Raw genomic sequence first — 16837 nt, 5'->3', positions numbered from 1 at the left:
GGCTACATCTATATAAAAACTTCGTGCATCATTTTGAATTGACTTGGAATAGTCACAAAGTACATATTCATAACAAACATATGCTTATTATGTGTTATATTTCAGTGAGTTAAGACAACAGAGTACTTAAACCGTGAGGATCAAGATGGCCAACTTAAGTTTGGTTATAATTATATTTTGGAAAATTCTTCTAGTTTCATAGGTTTAAATTTTTTTTTAACTTGGAATTTAGATTCATGAGATTTTTTAAAAGTGTTTTTAATATTCTTGATTTGGAAGATTTAGGATATTTTTAAATACTTTTTTCTTGATTATGTTATATATGTTACATATTACATGTATGTCAACATGTGTGTATGTGTGTATAGAAATAGAGAGAGAGAAAAGAGAGAGAGCTTGTAATCTAGTTACAGAGATTTTGCAGTGGGTGTTTTTTTTTTTAAATTGCTATCTCTTGGTTTAATGGGGTCAGCCATTGTGTCTTTACACATATTAATATAAAATGAATATAAATGGTGTTACTCCAGATCCTTCAGCCTATTTAAATCCTAGGCATATTTAACGTGTTACTGGGACATGTTTTATCATTGCCAAACACAGTTCCCCTCCTTTCTCCTACCATATATTTTTTTATTGTCTTACCTCATAAAGGTGACAGATGAGATGGTGATGTGATTACCTGTTTATGACCCTGGACTGGAGGGAGCCAAACAAAGAGTTGAAGGCTCTCCCAGTTTTACTACTTACCTGATTGAAATCAACTGGTTGTTCTTTTCCTGAAATGCATGAACAATTTGAGCTCTGACCAAGCTGAAATGAGGGATTAAACGGCCGAATGAGATATATTCTGTATTAGTTTATGACTCAATCAAATGGATCTGTAAGTTTCATCATAACATATGTGGTTTGCTGCCATGCCATATTGATTGTGGTACTGATGGAGTCTTTTGTAAAGTTTTTGAATTGTAGTAATTCGTAATCATGAACAAATTCATTGCATAGATATTAACTAGAAAGAGTATAGTTTGGGGACAAAATGAGAAAATTGTATAGTTATCTCACAGTTTTAGATTACATGAGCTAAAAAAGCAAATAAACCTTACTTTTAAAAAACCCTTTTCATATACCCTAAATATGAACCTAACTTGTTTTTAATTTCTGCTGGCAGATCTGAGACAGTGTGCTGCTGCTGTGCCTTTTTATGTCAAGCAGGTAATAAAGTTATTGCAGCAGCGTTTTCAAATCAAGGTGAATAAAATGCCATGGTAATGTATGGGATATAAAATTCAGTATGCAAAATTTGCAGTTTTGTTGCTGAAATGATTCTTCTTATTTCAGCACTTTAGGCAGCAGCAAAGAGCCATGTCATTGAGATTAAATACTGTAATTTCACAGACCTTGCAGTTAAAAAACAGTGAATACATACATATCACATGGGGACTGAAGGACAAAATTGCTGTCTAATATGAAGAGTGGCATATTTGGTATCAAAATTTTTTCCTACCATAAATTAAATTTTTGTTCAAGAAACTCAAGTTATTGGTATACATTCTGCTATTATTAGTGCAATTGTATATTTTGATAAAATGATTATTATATACTCAAATTTGTATATATATGAAATTTTTCTCCACATGGAAAAATCTTTTTTTTTAAGTTTAATTGATTTGGTTTGACTAAAAGACAAAAAAGAATTATTATATAGGTTTGTAACTGTGCCTTTTTTTACAAGCTGGATAAATCATTTGATGCCACTTGGTCACTAAGCAATTGCCTAGAAATTGTTCCTTTGTTCCAGTCAACTAACTCCTTTAATTAAATAGTACCATTTTGTAGGTGCTGTGTATCACTGTCAGAGCAATTGGCTAGCTACATGGTTCAGAGCTCAAGGCGGTAAATCTTACATTTTGAGGACTTAATTTCATCATCTGAAAATAAATTAAATTAATAAATAAATATACAAAGTTTTACTACTTGCATCTCCAAATTATGGTTCTCACACTGAAGTAGCAATCTGTGTTTTTTTGTGTGGAATAGACAGAATTTATGTAGATAATTTTTTCTTACAGTGACATGGATAACTTTTTCTTTCCCAAGGCGTTGTTGAACCAACCACTCATTCTGTAACAATGTTATTGAATTTAGGCACTGTGACAGACACTGAGAATGTAATGTTGAGAAAGTTTTATGAGCATGTTATAAATTTTATGGGAAAATAGAGAAAAAAGAAAAAGCAAGACCACTCATGGTCTCACCGTTCCCCAGACACTATTATTAGCTTTTTTGGTGTAATTCCTTCTGGTGGTGGTGGTTGGTGGTTTTCTTTTGTTTTCTTTTCTTTTTTATTAATAGGGATAACTTTTTACTTTTTAAAATGAAAGCTCTAATAAACTAAACATTCAGATGTCCCCTGACACTTGTTGTATAATCTTTACAACTTGTATTCTTGAAGTTTGTGGTGAAATTCTATTGAAATACTATAATTTGTGTCACCATTTTCCTATTGTAGAATATTTTGATTGCTAAATTTTTTGCTCTTATAAACATAGGTTTAATTTTCTGCTTACATTAAATTTCCAGAAATGGGGTTACTTTAGTCTATAAACACATTTTTATTTCTTGATATAAATAGTTTTCCAAAAACATCAGTTCAGTTGCTGATGAGCAAGTTGTATACTCACATGCCCATTTAATGCGCCTCATTGACCATGGTCAAGCCTGTATGAGTAAATGACCACGTGTTTAGGGTTTGTACCCTCTTCAAAATTCTGCTCCAATACTCTTTGAGAAATAGAAATGTAAGTGATATAATTTTAGGTAAGCAGAACCCATGGATTGCTGAGGGGAAATTATTTTTAACATTGTGGTGTTTCTCCAGAGGAGCCTTTGGTATTTTGGACTGGAGGATTCTCCATTATGTGAGACTATCCTGTGCATTTCATGGTCAAGTAATCCTGGCCCCAGCCCACTCAAAGCAAGTAACACGCCTCAGTCATTTGAACAACTACTGTCAGTGGAAAATCACTGGGAGAGAATGAAGAAACTCTTGTTTAGATAGATATAATTAATGCTGAGAAAAAATACATAGTAGAAACAAACATACATAGTATATCATTAAAAAAGTACTTTGTTACTCAATTGCATTTTTTTCACTTTATTTAAAGTATTTCTACCTACTTATAGCTATAAAATCTTGGATGCTTGTTTCGTGCTTCTCAGATTTTTTTGTGAACAAGAAATTTTATGAGTGTGGGCAATGGGGCACAGCATACACTCCTTCCATGGTCTATACCCGTGTCATTTTCATGGAGATGATAATAGGTAACAATGACTCCTTTTGATTGATACTTGGTCTAGGTGTTGGCATAGAAACCCCAGGTTCTATCAACAACATCCAAACTTTGTGATGTCTTAGCATTAACTTTGACCAGTTCAACCTTATGAGCCACCTGAATGATATGATTTGAAAAAACTATCTATCATTGGATTGTTGGATTTTAAAAGGATTCTAATATATTAGATAAAATATTTTGACTTAAAAATCTATCAGTGCACAAATATGTAACATAATTAAAATAGTAATTTATCTGAAAGATGATTTATAGAATTTACTGACTATATAATTGATATGAGCAAACATTATGGGATAGTAGCCAAAAGAGTGAATGGAGAGGTATTATTTGGCTGCCTAAGGAATTTGTTAGGACTGGAAATCTTGGGTATGAGAGAGATAGCAGAGTGAAAATCATAAAAGAACTGTTACTCTTCTCATAAATCTGAATTACAGTTTATAAAATGTGGCTGCAGGAGAAACCTTGTTGAATACATCTGAACATTTTCAAATATGTACGTCATATTTTTGCTTCTGGGGAAAAAAATGAAAAATTATGTTGCCATGCATATAATATTAAGTGCCCCAAAACAATGCTTCTGCTTATCTTTAACTTGCTTTCCATTTCTTATGGGAGAAAAGGCTATCTTCCTATTCATCAGTGTTATTAGTTCAGATTTCTTGAGACACTCAAGTACCATTAAACTATATTGTTATCCTTTTGAGGCATAATTTAAGAACGTTTAAAATTATTATAGGGTAGCTGATAAATAAATGCTGGAATTATTTGGTACACTGATGTCATTCTTCCTGCTCTCCGTCTCTAATGTTCTTTCCTGTTTACTTGAACATTTAATAGGTGATGAGGAAGAAGATTAAACATGAAGCATAAACTTGTGAATATTCTTTTTTAATTGGAACTGGATCAAAATTTTAATGAGAAGAATGATAAATAGAATAATTGATTTGAAGTGATCTGTTCATTTAAGTAAACAATTGATAGCAAATAAGAAAATATCTATCTCCAAGGCAAATATTCTAATTTGATTTTTACAGGAATTTAGACATAGTAAGGGAACATTGACTCTTGCAGCCATTTCAAGTAGTAATTTTCATCTCTATTTTCATTTCATTAAAAAAAATAGTAAAAAACAGACAATGTAGATAAATTATTGCCTCTTAATTCCACTGCTCCGAACCTAGATAGGAAATTTTCCTCGGAGAATTATTTTCCTAGCTTCCTACCAACTGGAGAAAAGATGGAGCTCAGATGTCTCCTAGGAGGAAGGATGAATTCATAGTCCATGTCTGTGTGGGCTGAAAAATACCATCAAACGTATAAGATCCTAATCTCTGGAACCCACGAGTATTACCTTATCTGGAAAAAAAGTGGTCTTTGAGGATGTGATTAAGAGTTTTGAGATGAGAGAGTATCTTGGATTATCCATGTGGGTCTTGCTTGAGGATATAATCACAAGTATCCTTATAAATAGAAGGGAGAGAGAGATTTGGCTACAGAGAGAAGAGGAAAAGGCAGTGTGAACAGTGAAATAGAGATTGGAGTGATGTAGCCACAAGAGAAGGAATACCAGCAGCTAGCAGATCTTGGAAAAGGCAAGGAACTGATTCTCTCCTAGAGCCTTGGGAGGAAATATGTCCTGGTACCACCTTAATTTTGTCCCAGTGATACTGATTTGGAACACTTGGCCACCAGAACCATGAGAGATTAAATTTCTGTTATTTTAAGCCTCCACATTTGTGACAGTTAGTTACAGCAGCCTTAGGAGACGAAGGCATTGTCATTGCCTGCTTTTAAAGTGAGAGGGCTAATCTCATGATACTTTTTGTCAAGACTTCTTTGACAAGTAAATAAAACAATTTGGAAGGAGATAGGATTGAGAGGTATTTAATATATTTATTTGGAAAGACAAATGTAGAAGTGTCATTTGCCTTGATAATTACTTTGTTGAGTGACTTTTTCTGGTTTTGTAGCTTCTGTTTCTGATTTTGCATTTTATTAATTAACTCAATGTTGATAAGTGACACATATGTTTGTAAAATAGCATTGTAATTGGAATAATTGGATGAGAATATTCTTTCATAATGACTTACCTTGATTTCAAGACACTTTTAAAAATTATTTGAAATAAAAAACAAAGCAATTTGAATGTATAATTGCAATTTTATAATAGGTTTAGCTCTAGAATAATGAATGTAAGTCATTAATTGAAAGTTAATTGGTAACATCGGCAAAGTTTATCTTGTATTTTGGGGATTGCATGCTTCAGTTGATACCTCGTGTACAATTGGGATTTATTCACACCACACCTCTGGGTCTGATAGTGTATGAAGTTGTGAAGAATATTAATATTGCTGCAGAACAATTACTTGTTCATTTGCTAACTGATTAAAATTCATGCATAATTTATTGAAATGAATAGAGATTTTATAAATAAGCCTCCTTGTTCTCAAGGGCCTAAAAACAAAATGCATATGCTAATATGAGGCTACTTTTTACCTCCAACATAAAAATTTAATATGTATTGGTATATTAGTCTCATTAATGCTAGGTTTCACTTATAATCATGCTGTTCATCAATGTATATGTTTTTAAGCCTCTCTGAACATTGCCACAGTTCCAGATTTGAGCTACTGCTTTGATTACTGGACTGCCCCTTTTGTTGGCTTGACCATAGTAAGTGAGATGTAAAACTGATCAGAGTGAATTGTTGCCCTTCTTTGGGCCAAGAACCTGATTACATCAAACTCAGTTCTTCATGTATACAAAGCACTAGTGTTGAATATTAGTTTTCCATTTTAAAATTTATATGCTCTCTGGCAGAAATAAAACAAAGCAAAATAGCATCAAATATAGGGTTTGTTGACATATTTAGAAATGTAAAGTCTTTTAAAATTCTTAAAATCATGCAGTTTACCAATGAAATTGTAATGCTAAGAAGTTAAAGGACACATTCAAGTTTACTCAGTTATTAGTGTATACATTTTTTGAAACTAGATCTCTTGACTTTACATGTCATTTTCTTTTACATGTCATTTCTTTAAAGATAGAAATGATAGAAGAAATATTATGTTTTACTTTTTCACTTGTTTCTAGTAATATGTTTTGTTGTAGCTTTCCCCCTCCTCTTCCTCTCATCTTCTGTTCTCTTTTGTTTTCTCCTTATTTTCCATGACAATTATGTGCAGAGTTTAGATGGGTGAGATTTAACATTCAATATACACTTATTAGGTCAGGTTTCACAATATCCATAAATTTATAGATTAATAACCAAGGTTTGTTATTTATGATTCATTTGACGAATTGTTCCATCATGTTAAGTATCAGACGACTTCGGGTTATTCTTCAGCTGTAATGTGAGTGAGGCATTGCTGCTCTGGGTTAGAACCCCAGGAAGCTGTGACTTAGCATCATATCCTATTTAAATTAGTCAGTATATGAGCCATCTGGAATGAAAACAAACATTGCACATATGAGCTAGCTCAGTTTATTCACAAAATACAGACTGCTGCTTAAAATATGTGCAACATTTAGATCGTCTGGGAAGATATTTGCATTTTTTCTATTACATTCATTTCTCTATTCAGTTTCATTTCAGTTTAAGGTTTAGAAAATATGTCAACTTTCTATTTGTCTACCAAAACTTTTGTAAACTTGAAGTACAAAAGTTGTTAGACTAGTTGGTAAAATTTCATGATATGAATTGTCTAGCTTTATCTTTCTTTAGCTGATAAATGAAAATTCTAAATTATTTTGGTATTACTTAAACTTTTTCTTCTGTAACGTCTGAATTGAAGTTAGTCTTGAAATTGGAAATAGTTTACCCTCTACCCAGTTTTGACTGTATAGTGCTGAAATGATTTTCAAACCATAAGGAAGAGATTTTGTACTTAAAGTTTATAAATCAGGTGTTGAGAACTACTTTGCCATAGAAAGAGAAATAATTCTAAATGTAAACAGTTTATATAGCATGTAAATTATCTTATTTAATCTTAGCTTTACTTTCACTTATTTTTTTTTCCTGTGGCCGTGTTGCATGGTATGCGAGATCTTAGTTCCCAGACCAGGGATTGAACCCGTGCCCCCTGAAGTGGAAGCATAGGGACATAACCATTGGACCGCCAGGGAAGTCCCACTTTATTTTCACTTTAAACAGGGGCAACAGTGAAGCACAAGTTCATATGATTTTACTGATAAATATTTTGAAAGCTGTTGTCTTAATGAGCCATGATTCTTGATGGGAATAAATAACTTTATATTCTTCAAGTGATTTTGGATAGAAAAAGATTAGTGTTACTCATTAGATACCTCTCCCCCCACCATCTGTTATTCTTTATCTCAGTATCTGTTTTTTTCCATAACTCTCAATTTAAAATAATGAAGTTGACGTATTGTTATGATGTCTCTCGTGCCATATTATCTGAATATCCAATGCATAGAAATTAGCAATTAGTAGTTAATAAATATTTGTCATATGAATTTTGGAGGAAAATTCTTGAAAACTACTTTAACCTGTGTAGAGATTTAGGCCAGCTAGTCTTATTTCTTATGTTAGGGGTGTTTGTAGCACAGGGGTTCATAAAGGTGAAAACTATACTTTGGGCTACAACTGGAAACCTGTATCAGAAGGTAAAACCTGTCTATGAGCTTTTTTGCGCTGTCGTATTCTAAGCATTCATTGCCATTAAAGAAGAAAATCCAGTTTAAAAAATATTGCCTGTCTTTTCTTAACTTCTTTCTATCTGCATCTTCTCCAATTCACCCCTACCTGGGATGGAGGGGTGGACGCCGAGAGAAGCATTGTGGTTGCATTTAATTGTTTTTCTTCATATAATTTGCTTTAACTCTTTTTAAAAACACCTTTAAAAGAACTTAGGGGCAGTTATCACTTTTTATAGAGTACCAGTTTCCTTTAAAGTCTTTTGGCCTCCCCAAGAAGTGTTCTTCCAGAGATTCAAAGAAGATCCCACCTGATCGCAATGTATTAATTAGAGACCATATGGACAGAGTTAAAGCTATGGGGTCCTGCATAAAGTTCAGTATCAAATTTCACCTACATTGTTGTTGAGGGAAAATACTGCTCTAATTTATTATTCATCATTTCCATAAGTTCAAACATTGATATAATGTTTCCCAAAGTTTCTTTCAAGCAAAATATCTAAGCTATTCAAACTTAAATTGCAGTGTACCTTTGACATTTGAGTTTAATATTTGATGCATTGCCTTATCACATGCTACTCCCAAAGGCCAGTGATATGTAATGATTTGTGGTTTTGCCGCCTCCGTGTAAATTTCAGTGTCTTACACTGAGAGGTGGATGTATGGAAACAAGTCAGCATGGGGCATTAGCCCCTGAGTTCAGCTTTGCTGTGCCTTCTCTTCATTTAATCTGCAGGAAGTCTGCAGAAGGAAAAAAAAAAAAAAAACCCGGCAAAAACAAAAACACTGCTTGGCCATATTTCATGAACAAAATAATGTTATAGCGGTATTCATTAATTTGGAGATTTGTAAAGGTCTTAATACCTCAAGAATGTCAAAGATCAACTGTACTGTGTTTAGTAGCTAATCAGAGCTATCCATCTCTAAATATTTTCTCTATATTTCCCTTGGTTACTGTGTCTTTACAAATTTATCTCCCGGAGAGGCATGTTTTTAATAAAGAAAACTCATGGTAAAAGGGTCATATCGCATCTGTGAAGGTATTTGCTCTTTAAAAGTACAGTTTCCAGACCACTTATTCCCAATTTTCTTTTAAGTATTTATTATGAACTCCTAAATAAATTATTCCTTAAGCCTTCAGACTTCAAGAGATAGTAATATATCTATGTATTATAGCCTTTTGGATTTTTAACTAATGAGAATGCACAATTGTCTCTCCTAGAACCACCAAGACCCATTGCTCCTCCCCAGCTGCTCGGTGTTGGGCCTACCTACTTGCTGATTCAGCTAAATGCCAACTCCATCATTGGCGATGGTCCCATCATTCTGAAAGAAGTGGAGTACAGAATGACATCAGGATCCTGGACAGAAACCCATGCAGTCAATGCTCCAACTTATAAATTATGGCATTTGGATCCAGATACTGAATATGAGATCCGCGTTCTACTTACAAGACCTGGTGAAGGCGGAACGGGGCTTCCAGGACCTCCACTAATCACCAGAACAAAATGTGCAGGTAAGACTGAAGAACAGCCACTCTGCCTAGTGAAGGAAGCTAGAATAAGACATACAATATTCATACAATATTAGAAGTTCTAATTCTTTGGTACATGATTAGTCACACTATTCTAAGAGTTCCAGTGAATTTGGTAAATTGTAGCCTTAATTATGTCATAAATTTGACAGATTAAGGGCAGTGTGAATGTTTCTCTTTTATTATTCAGTATTATTATGAATCCAGTCTTTTCTTGCATGGTAATTTTGCTCAGCTTGCTTGTATTTAGTCCAAAATCTCTGATTGATGCAGGTGAATGTATTATTGAGAGAGAAAACCTTTGCAAATGTTGAATACCTTTCTACTATGTGGAAATTGTCTTTCTCGATAATTTTTTATGGTCAGTGCTGAGGCCATATCTGACAGTACGCATAAGAAAAGTTACTCTGAGCCAATCCTCAGTAAGATAACTCTTCTATGGGGAGAATTCTGTTGTTGAGGATTAATGTAGCAGCTTGACACCCAACTGTGAAATACAGAGGCTTTTCTTATGTTTTTAAGCCTTGCATTGCCCTCCTCATGCCTGAAACAGTGGTGAAAATAATAGCACATGGAGAAAACACAAAAAAGGAATAAAAAGTAATATATAAGCATACATGCTAATTCCTTATTGTACCACATTGTTATAACGAGAGAAATTGTTAGCTGTTTATTAAAAGCCACTGAAAAGTTTAATTGTCTAAGTTATTAGAGTGCACTTTTAGTGCACTGTTTACTTTATTGTTGAAAATAATTTTTTAGTTTTGTTGAAAGAGACATTTTTTATCTATCAAGCATGATGTTGAAACACCTGTAGAGCTAGTACGTGGGTCTCAGTGTCTTGAACATTTAAAGATTTAGGTTCTGAAAATTGAAAACTAAGACCATGGGGATCTATGAAAATGTAAATGCCTGTGAAATGTCTTTTGTTTCTTTAACATCTGTTTGGCAATTACAATATTCTGAGGCTAGCCACCAAGAGTACTGATCTAAGATAGAAGCAAAATCCATGCTTACCTAACATACTGTCATCCCTAAATATTTTTTATTCTGGCTCAATTTTTATATATTAATATTTATTCTGGCTCAATGTTTATATATTAATATTTATATATTAATTGAAAATATTAATATGCTGTATTTCATATATTAATATGGAAAAATGTTGCCTAATAAGAAGCTTAACTGCTCAATCATTAGTCTCAGGTTTAGACAATAGAGAGTCTACTAATTTGCTGATTGGTGTCATGCATTTATCCTGTGGTTGAAAAACAGCTTAACCTCAAAGACATTGGGTAAGTCTCCATGGCTCAGCCTAAAGCACACAATTTGCTTTTCAAATTTTTTGTACAGCGAAGTCTTTTCATTATAGGTAATATGACAAATTATTCTTATTGTAGTAGATGAACTTCCTGAGGTGAAAAACAAGTTGATTCTACAGCCTCAGCCAGAGAAATAACTTAAAAAGGAGACAATATGGAAACTGAGAAGTAGCTCACTCTTCCAAAATTTATATCCAGTGATAACATTACAAGATAAATAGTGGTGTCCATTTTACTGAAGATATTGCCTACACACATTTTCTGATAAAATTACTTTTTTCTCCTCCCTCCATTTAATCCTTGTAAGGTATGTACAGATTAAAATAATAAATGTTAATTTACTATTCCAGTGATCTTTCTCCTGACTTTTTGTGCGCAAACTTTTTTCTTTTAACTATCTGACCTGCCTTCTCATTTTTTATTTTCATCAAAATAGGTCCTTAAAAATTAACAGTACCACACAATGTATTGTTAATACAGTGTAATTTTTAAACTCAGGAATTATTTGAAATCATCCATTGGTGTGAAGGCCAATGGAGATTGCAAATAAATGAAATTGTGTTTTACAGCTAGTTATGTTGTATTAAGTGGATGAAAACAACGCGTTGATGAGCACTGATTTATCCCTATTGAATGCTTATGTTCAGAATGCATATTGAGCTGCAATAAGTAAAAACATGACTATGAAGTGCTTTAAGGTATTTTATTTTGAGAATAACCTTATCTGTGTGGGAGGGGATAGAGTAAAAATAACTTACACTCATAGCTGCTTTCAAATTTATAAATGTCTTGACATTTCGAAATTGTATTGTTCTTTTTTTCTGATATGTTATTTGAGAAACATTTAATTTGCGGGCTCTGCGGCATAAAATGGTATCAAGCCCACTCATTTGTAGTTTTACTTTCAATTGTAAAAAATTTGTTTTTAAAACTATCTTTCACATGTGGTGAGTCTTTGTCACATATCTTTATTAATTTATTAATGTCCTCATAGGGTATGTTTGATGCAGGTTTTAAGAAAAAAAACGTGCTTATAGACTAGATTTCTAAGTACATTGTAGATTGGAGAGAAACTGGTTACTGTTTTATAGGAATGTCTACTAATCTTGCTCTATTATCAGAAAAAGAGGGAAACCTTATGCAATTATATATTCTATTCATTTTTAAATAATCTCTGAAAAGCAGAAGCTGGTTGTAATTGATAAATATTGCATATCTAAATACAGAGTCAGTGTAGGTTAAAATTATGGTATCTGTCTACTTCCCCTCTTCAAGATTCCTTTCCCCAAGTTTAAGATCCCTCAGATCCTACCAGCACCAGCATCATCACTAGATCAGCCTGGTGTTTTATAACAAAAAAATACAACACAATTTATGCTGACTATGATATCATTTGATATTTAATAAAAAATTTCTTCATAATCTGGGGAAATGATCCCTTTGAGACACCAAACATAACTTTTGGAGAGGTTCCCATCTAATTCTGTTAAATTGAGCAGACTCTGAATACTGGTTCTATAAACCATTCCATTTTAACAAATATTGGGAGAATGCCACGTTGTAGGGTAGTGTTTTACCATTAATATCATCTGGTGGTTGAATAAATATTTATTGTTTTGAAATAGCTATTTTAATGCATTCTGCATGTTAGACCACCAAGAAGCCTTGAAGATAAGTATAATTTTTTAAAATAAATTTAAATATTTATTTATTTACTTACTTATTTTTGGCTGCATTGGGTCTTTGTTGCTGTGCTTGGGCTTTCTCTAGTTGTGGCGAGTGGGAGCTACTCTTCATTGCGATGCTCAGGCTTCTCACTGCAGTGGCTTCTCTTGTTGCGGAGCACGGGCTCTAGGCGCTTGGGCTTCAGTAGTTGTGAAACATGGGCTCAGTAATTGTGACTCGCGGGCTCCAGAGCACAGGTTCAGTAGTTGTGGCGCAGGGGCTTTGTTGTTCTGCGGCATGTAGGATCTTCCCAGACGAGGGCTCACACCCGTGTCCCCTGCATTGGCAGGAGGATTCTTAACCACTGCACCACCAGGGAAGTCCCTATAAAATTTTTGTAGCTCTATGTATGCGTCTGATATCAGTTTCACATGAATTTCTTATAAATAACAAAGGGATGATGATTACTTTCTGCCTCTCAGAAATTCTTATTTTATTTTGGTGTATCACAGAGGGACAATTTTTGACTACTAGGTACCTATCAAAGAGTAAATTAGTTACTATTTAGTATCTTAAAAACTCCATTTTAATGTAGTTAAGCCTTTGAAATTTTACTTCTAGCAGTAGTAAATTTTTTCTTTCTTGGCAGAAATCTGTCAATAAATAATTTTACAGCAAGTTAATGAAATGGTTTTATTTATGTGTATTAATGAATAAATTTTGTATTTAAATGCATGTGGATTTTCATAGTTCAGTATTGATTGGTACTACTTTGTAGTTATTTGGATATTATTATCCCATTTTTGTAGCTGGTATATCTAAGACTCCGGAAAAACAAAGTAAAAAACAATGATTTGTCTAACCTCAGCCAACTGGGCAACTGGGGCCCACAAACATTTTTTGGTACTCGAAAAGCCTGAATTCTTTCCTCTCTTTCTCCTACTATAGGCGATTTTTTTTTTCCTCCCTTTCAGAAGAGTGTAGCCTGAGTAAATGAAAGTTAGACATCTGGGAGGGATGTAGATTTTAAAAAATTGAATCTGCATGGCTGAATTATTCCTTGTGAAAACATAGTTAATGTTTGCAACTTCAGTTTTATTGAAAGCACAATTGATTAGTGTGCTTAACACTCAAGTATACACTTTTTAAAATATTTCAGACAGTTAAAGAAGTGTAAAAAATGCTTTATTCTATCCTTTCTGAAAATGTCTTACCTAGTTGCCAAAGCTATTTCTTTGTTTGCTTTCTGAAGTACATTAAAATCCTTTGGTAAGTGCAATTACGTACTTCAGGGTCACTCAAGTTAGGAGAGGTGGTAATTACAGCCTCTGGTGGCTGTAGCCAGCTACGCTTGCCTCATGCTTCTCTGTGTGCCTGAGGGGTATGATTACTTCACTGTTAGCTTACAGCCTGACCCATGTTATTGTTCACATAATGCTTTTTCAGGCATTTTATACATTTTAAAAAAGGTGTAAATGTGAAGTTGTCTTAAATGGGAAGTAATTCAAAAACTCCATTGAACAATCAAAGAAAGCAGACTTGGTTTTTCAGTGTGTCTATTTCCTCTGGGTATACCATCTGGTATAGAAGCTAAGAAAATACAGTTTTCTCTTTCTCTTATTAAATGGAAATAAAATATGCCATCATCAGAAATTGTCTGCATTGCTTGCTTTGGCATGTTAAAATTGCTCTTTTAAATTGCCTTCTGCTTCTGGGTAACCCATTGTGGCACTGCTTTGTCATTAACTGACATTTTAGCAGCATCTCCTTCGTAGGGAAGGTCAAGAGTTCAGGGTGTCCAGAACGTAATATATTTACACAGTTGGGAAAGCTACTTTCTACTCTTATTTGAAGTTCAGTGCTCTTGGCAGTTTTCACTGAAACGTGTAGATCTATGAAGCAGCGAAAAAGAGCGTGTCTTATTGTAAACATAAACATTTACTAAAACTGCATTTTTTTTCTCTCCTAAGTCCAAAATGGAAGAAAACAAAACAATATTCAGGCATACACCAGAAACCACAAAGTAAGGAATTAAATTTTGGCCTTTTGGCTATAGCATCATCCACAAAATGGAACCATATATTGATTTTTTACAGTGGTCTAAGATAGTTATCAACCAGAAAGACGTTTATTATTGAAACTCAGCCTCACAGTTAAACCAAAAACAAAATAAACAACTCTATAAGAATTGGTATGGTTTAATAGTGTAAGGATGTCATACTGTTTGATTTCAGTTGAAGGCTTATATCAGTGCTTGTTTTAAATTTTGTTTTCGAAATTTATTAATTTCTTATATATGATATTTATATGGCTTCTTTATTGTTTTTGAACAAGAGTTTTAAAAGGCAATGCTGTTATTATTGAAGTCCGAAAAACTAACAATAAAAAGCCATAAGAAAAGTAATGGAAAACAACAGTTCTTCAGTTTTCTTAAAAATCTTTTTTTCATTTTTAGTGAGTAATAACCTGATTTTGTTTTTCAGATTCTGCAGGGAATATTTCATTTTAAAAGACATTTATCTATTCAGAGAAACATCTATTGCCTCTTTTGTTTGTTAACAGCACTGGTTTAAGTACTAGGTCTTCAAAGTTATATAAGCAATGCTTTGAGCTTAAGTTCCTAGTAGTCAGGAGGGACAGCCCTGTAAACAAAGAGTAAAATGCAAAATGAACAGACTTTATTATTTTTTTAATTAATTAATTAATTTTATTGGCTGTGTTGGGTCTCTGTTGCTACACACGGGCTTTCTCTAGTTGTGGAGAGTGGGGGCTACTCTTCATTGTGGTGCACGGGCTCCTCATTGCTGTGGCTTCTCTTGTTGTGGAGCATGGGCTCTAGCACATGGGCCTCAGTAGTTGCGGCACACAGGCTCAATAGTTGTGGCACACGGGCTAAGTTGCTCCATGGCATGTGGGGTCTAATTGGAGCAGGGATAGAACCCATGTCCCCTGCATTGGCAGGCGGATTCTTAACCACTGTGCCACCTAGGAAGCCCATGAACAGACTTTAGAGGAAGAAGTTCTTCCTCTTTTTTAAGAAAATGTTTCAGAGAAGCTGTCACAAAGAAAGGATGGCTTTTAAACTGGCTCTTAAAAATTGACTCTGAGTTTTTAAAGCAGAAAGAACACAAAATAGAATTAAAAACAGAGATAACCACATGTTCATCCCAGTTATAAACAGTGCTGATGTTTTTTGGGTTCTGAAAATAGATGGAGCATTGGCTGACTCTGGGCTGTAGTAGAATTGAAGCTGCAGGTGGGATGTGGCCAGGGCTAAAGTAACCCAGGCTGCTAACCTGTTGTTTTTAGGAAGCAGACTGACATTACTGGATTTGCTTTTAGAAGGGTCATCTTATCTCTGTGGGAGAGAAGTTGGAGCTAAGGAAAGACTGGAGCAGAAAGACCATGAAAACATGCTTATAATCATAACAAAATATGCCGGCTATAATCTTCACTACAGCATGTCTGTCTTATTTTAGAGCAGAAAAAGGAAATCTATAAATTCCTGGGAAATAGTGTCATTTCTAATAATCAAGAAAGTTCCTTTAATTAAAGGCATTTTAAAGACATTTTATAAGTGATCTAACTTTTTTTAAAATTTATTTATTTATTTTATTTATTTATTGGCTGCATTGGGTCGTCATTGCTGCACACGGGCGTTCTCCAGCTGCTGCGAGCGGGGGCTACTCTTCACTGTGGTGCGCAGGCTCCTCACTGTAGTGGCTTCTCTTGTTGTGGAGCACGGGCCCTAGGTGCGTGGGCTTCACTAGTTGCGGCACATGGGCTCAGTAGTTGTGGCTCACGGGCTCTAGAGCACAGGCTCAATAGTTGTGGCACACGGGCTTAGTTACTCCGTGGCATGTGGAATCTTCCCACGGCAGGGCTCAAACCAGTGTCCCCTGCATTGGCAGGCAGATTCTTTACCACTGCGCCACCTAGGAAGTCCTGATCTAACTTACTTTATCATTTGATTTAGTTTTCTTTTTCAAATATGTGGGTATCAAAATCCATGGTAAAACACATTATTTTAGAGGAGAAAATTATGAAGGATCGTAGAGAACTCAAGAGCTAGTGTGTATTTGATGAGATATTTATTCATTTCATAAATTTAATTGAGGTCAGAGTTGCATACATTGCCACACTGAGGACTGTGGAAGATACAACATTAGTAAGACAGGCTTCCTGCTCTTTAGGAACTGACAGTCTAGTGTTAGAAACCATAATAACGATAAAAACATAAGTGATATAATAAAAATACAAAACATTTTGGAACTCCAGAGACAAGAGGGTTAATTTCTGACCCCCAA

General features: G+C 34.2%; 1 protein-coding gene across 2 annotated transcripts in view; it reads left to right on the top strand.

Annotated features, from left to right (window-relative positions):
* PTPRK (protein tyrosine phosphatase receptor type K) overlaps nt 1-16837 on the top strand; it is a 535150-nt gene that overhangs the window by 311805 nt on the left and 206508 nt on the right. For both annotated transcript variants that reach the window (XM_057738295.1, XM_057738294.1), the window contains exon 7: nt 9232-9525. In XM_057738295.1, the coding sequence (XP_057594278.1) occupies nt 9232-9525 (294 nt within the window). The remainder of the gene's footprint in view (nt 1-9231; nt 9526-16837) is intronic.

Source organism: Hippopotamus amphibius, chromosome 6 (genome assembly GCF_030028045.1).
Source record: "Hippopotamus amphibius kiboko isolate mHipAmp2 chromosome 6, mHipAmp2.hap2, whole genome shotgun sequence".
Classification (NCBI taxonomy): Eukaryota; Metazoa; Chordata; class Mammalia; order Artiodactyla; family Hippopotamidae; genus Hippopotamus; species Hippopotamus amphibius.
This window is presented reverse-complemented; position numbering and strand designations above follow the sequence as displayed.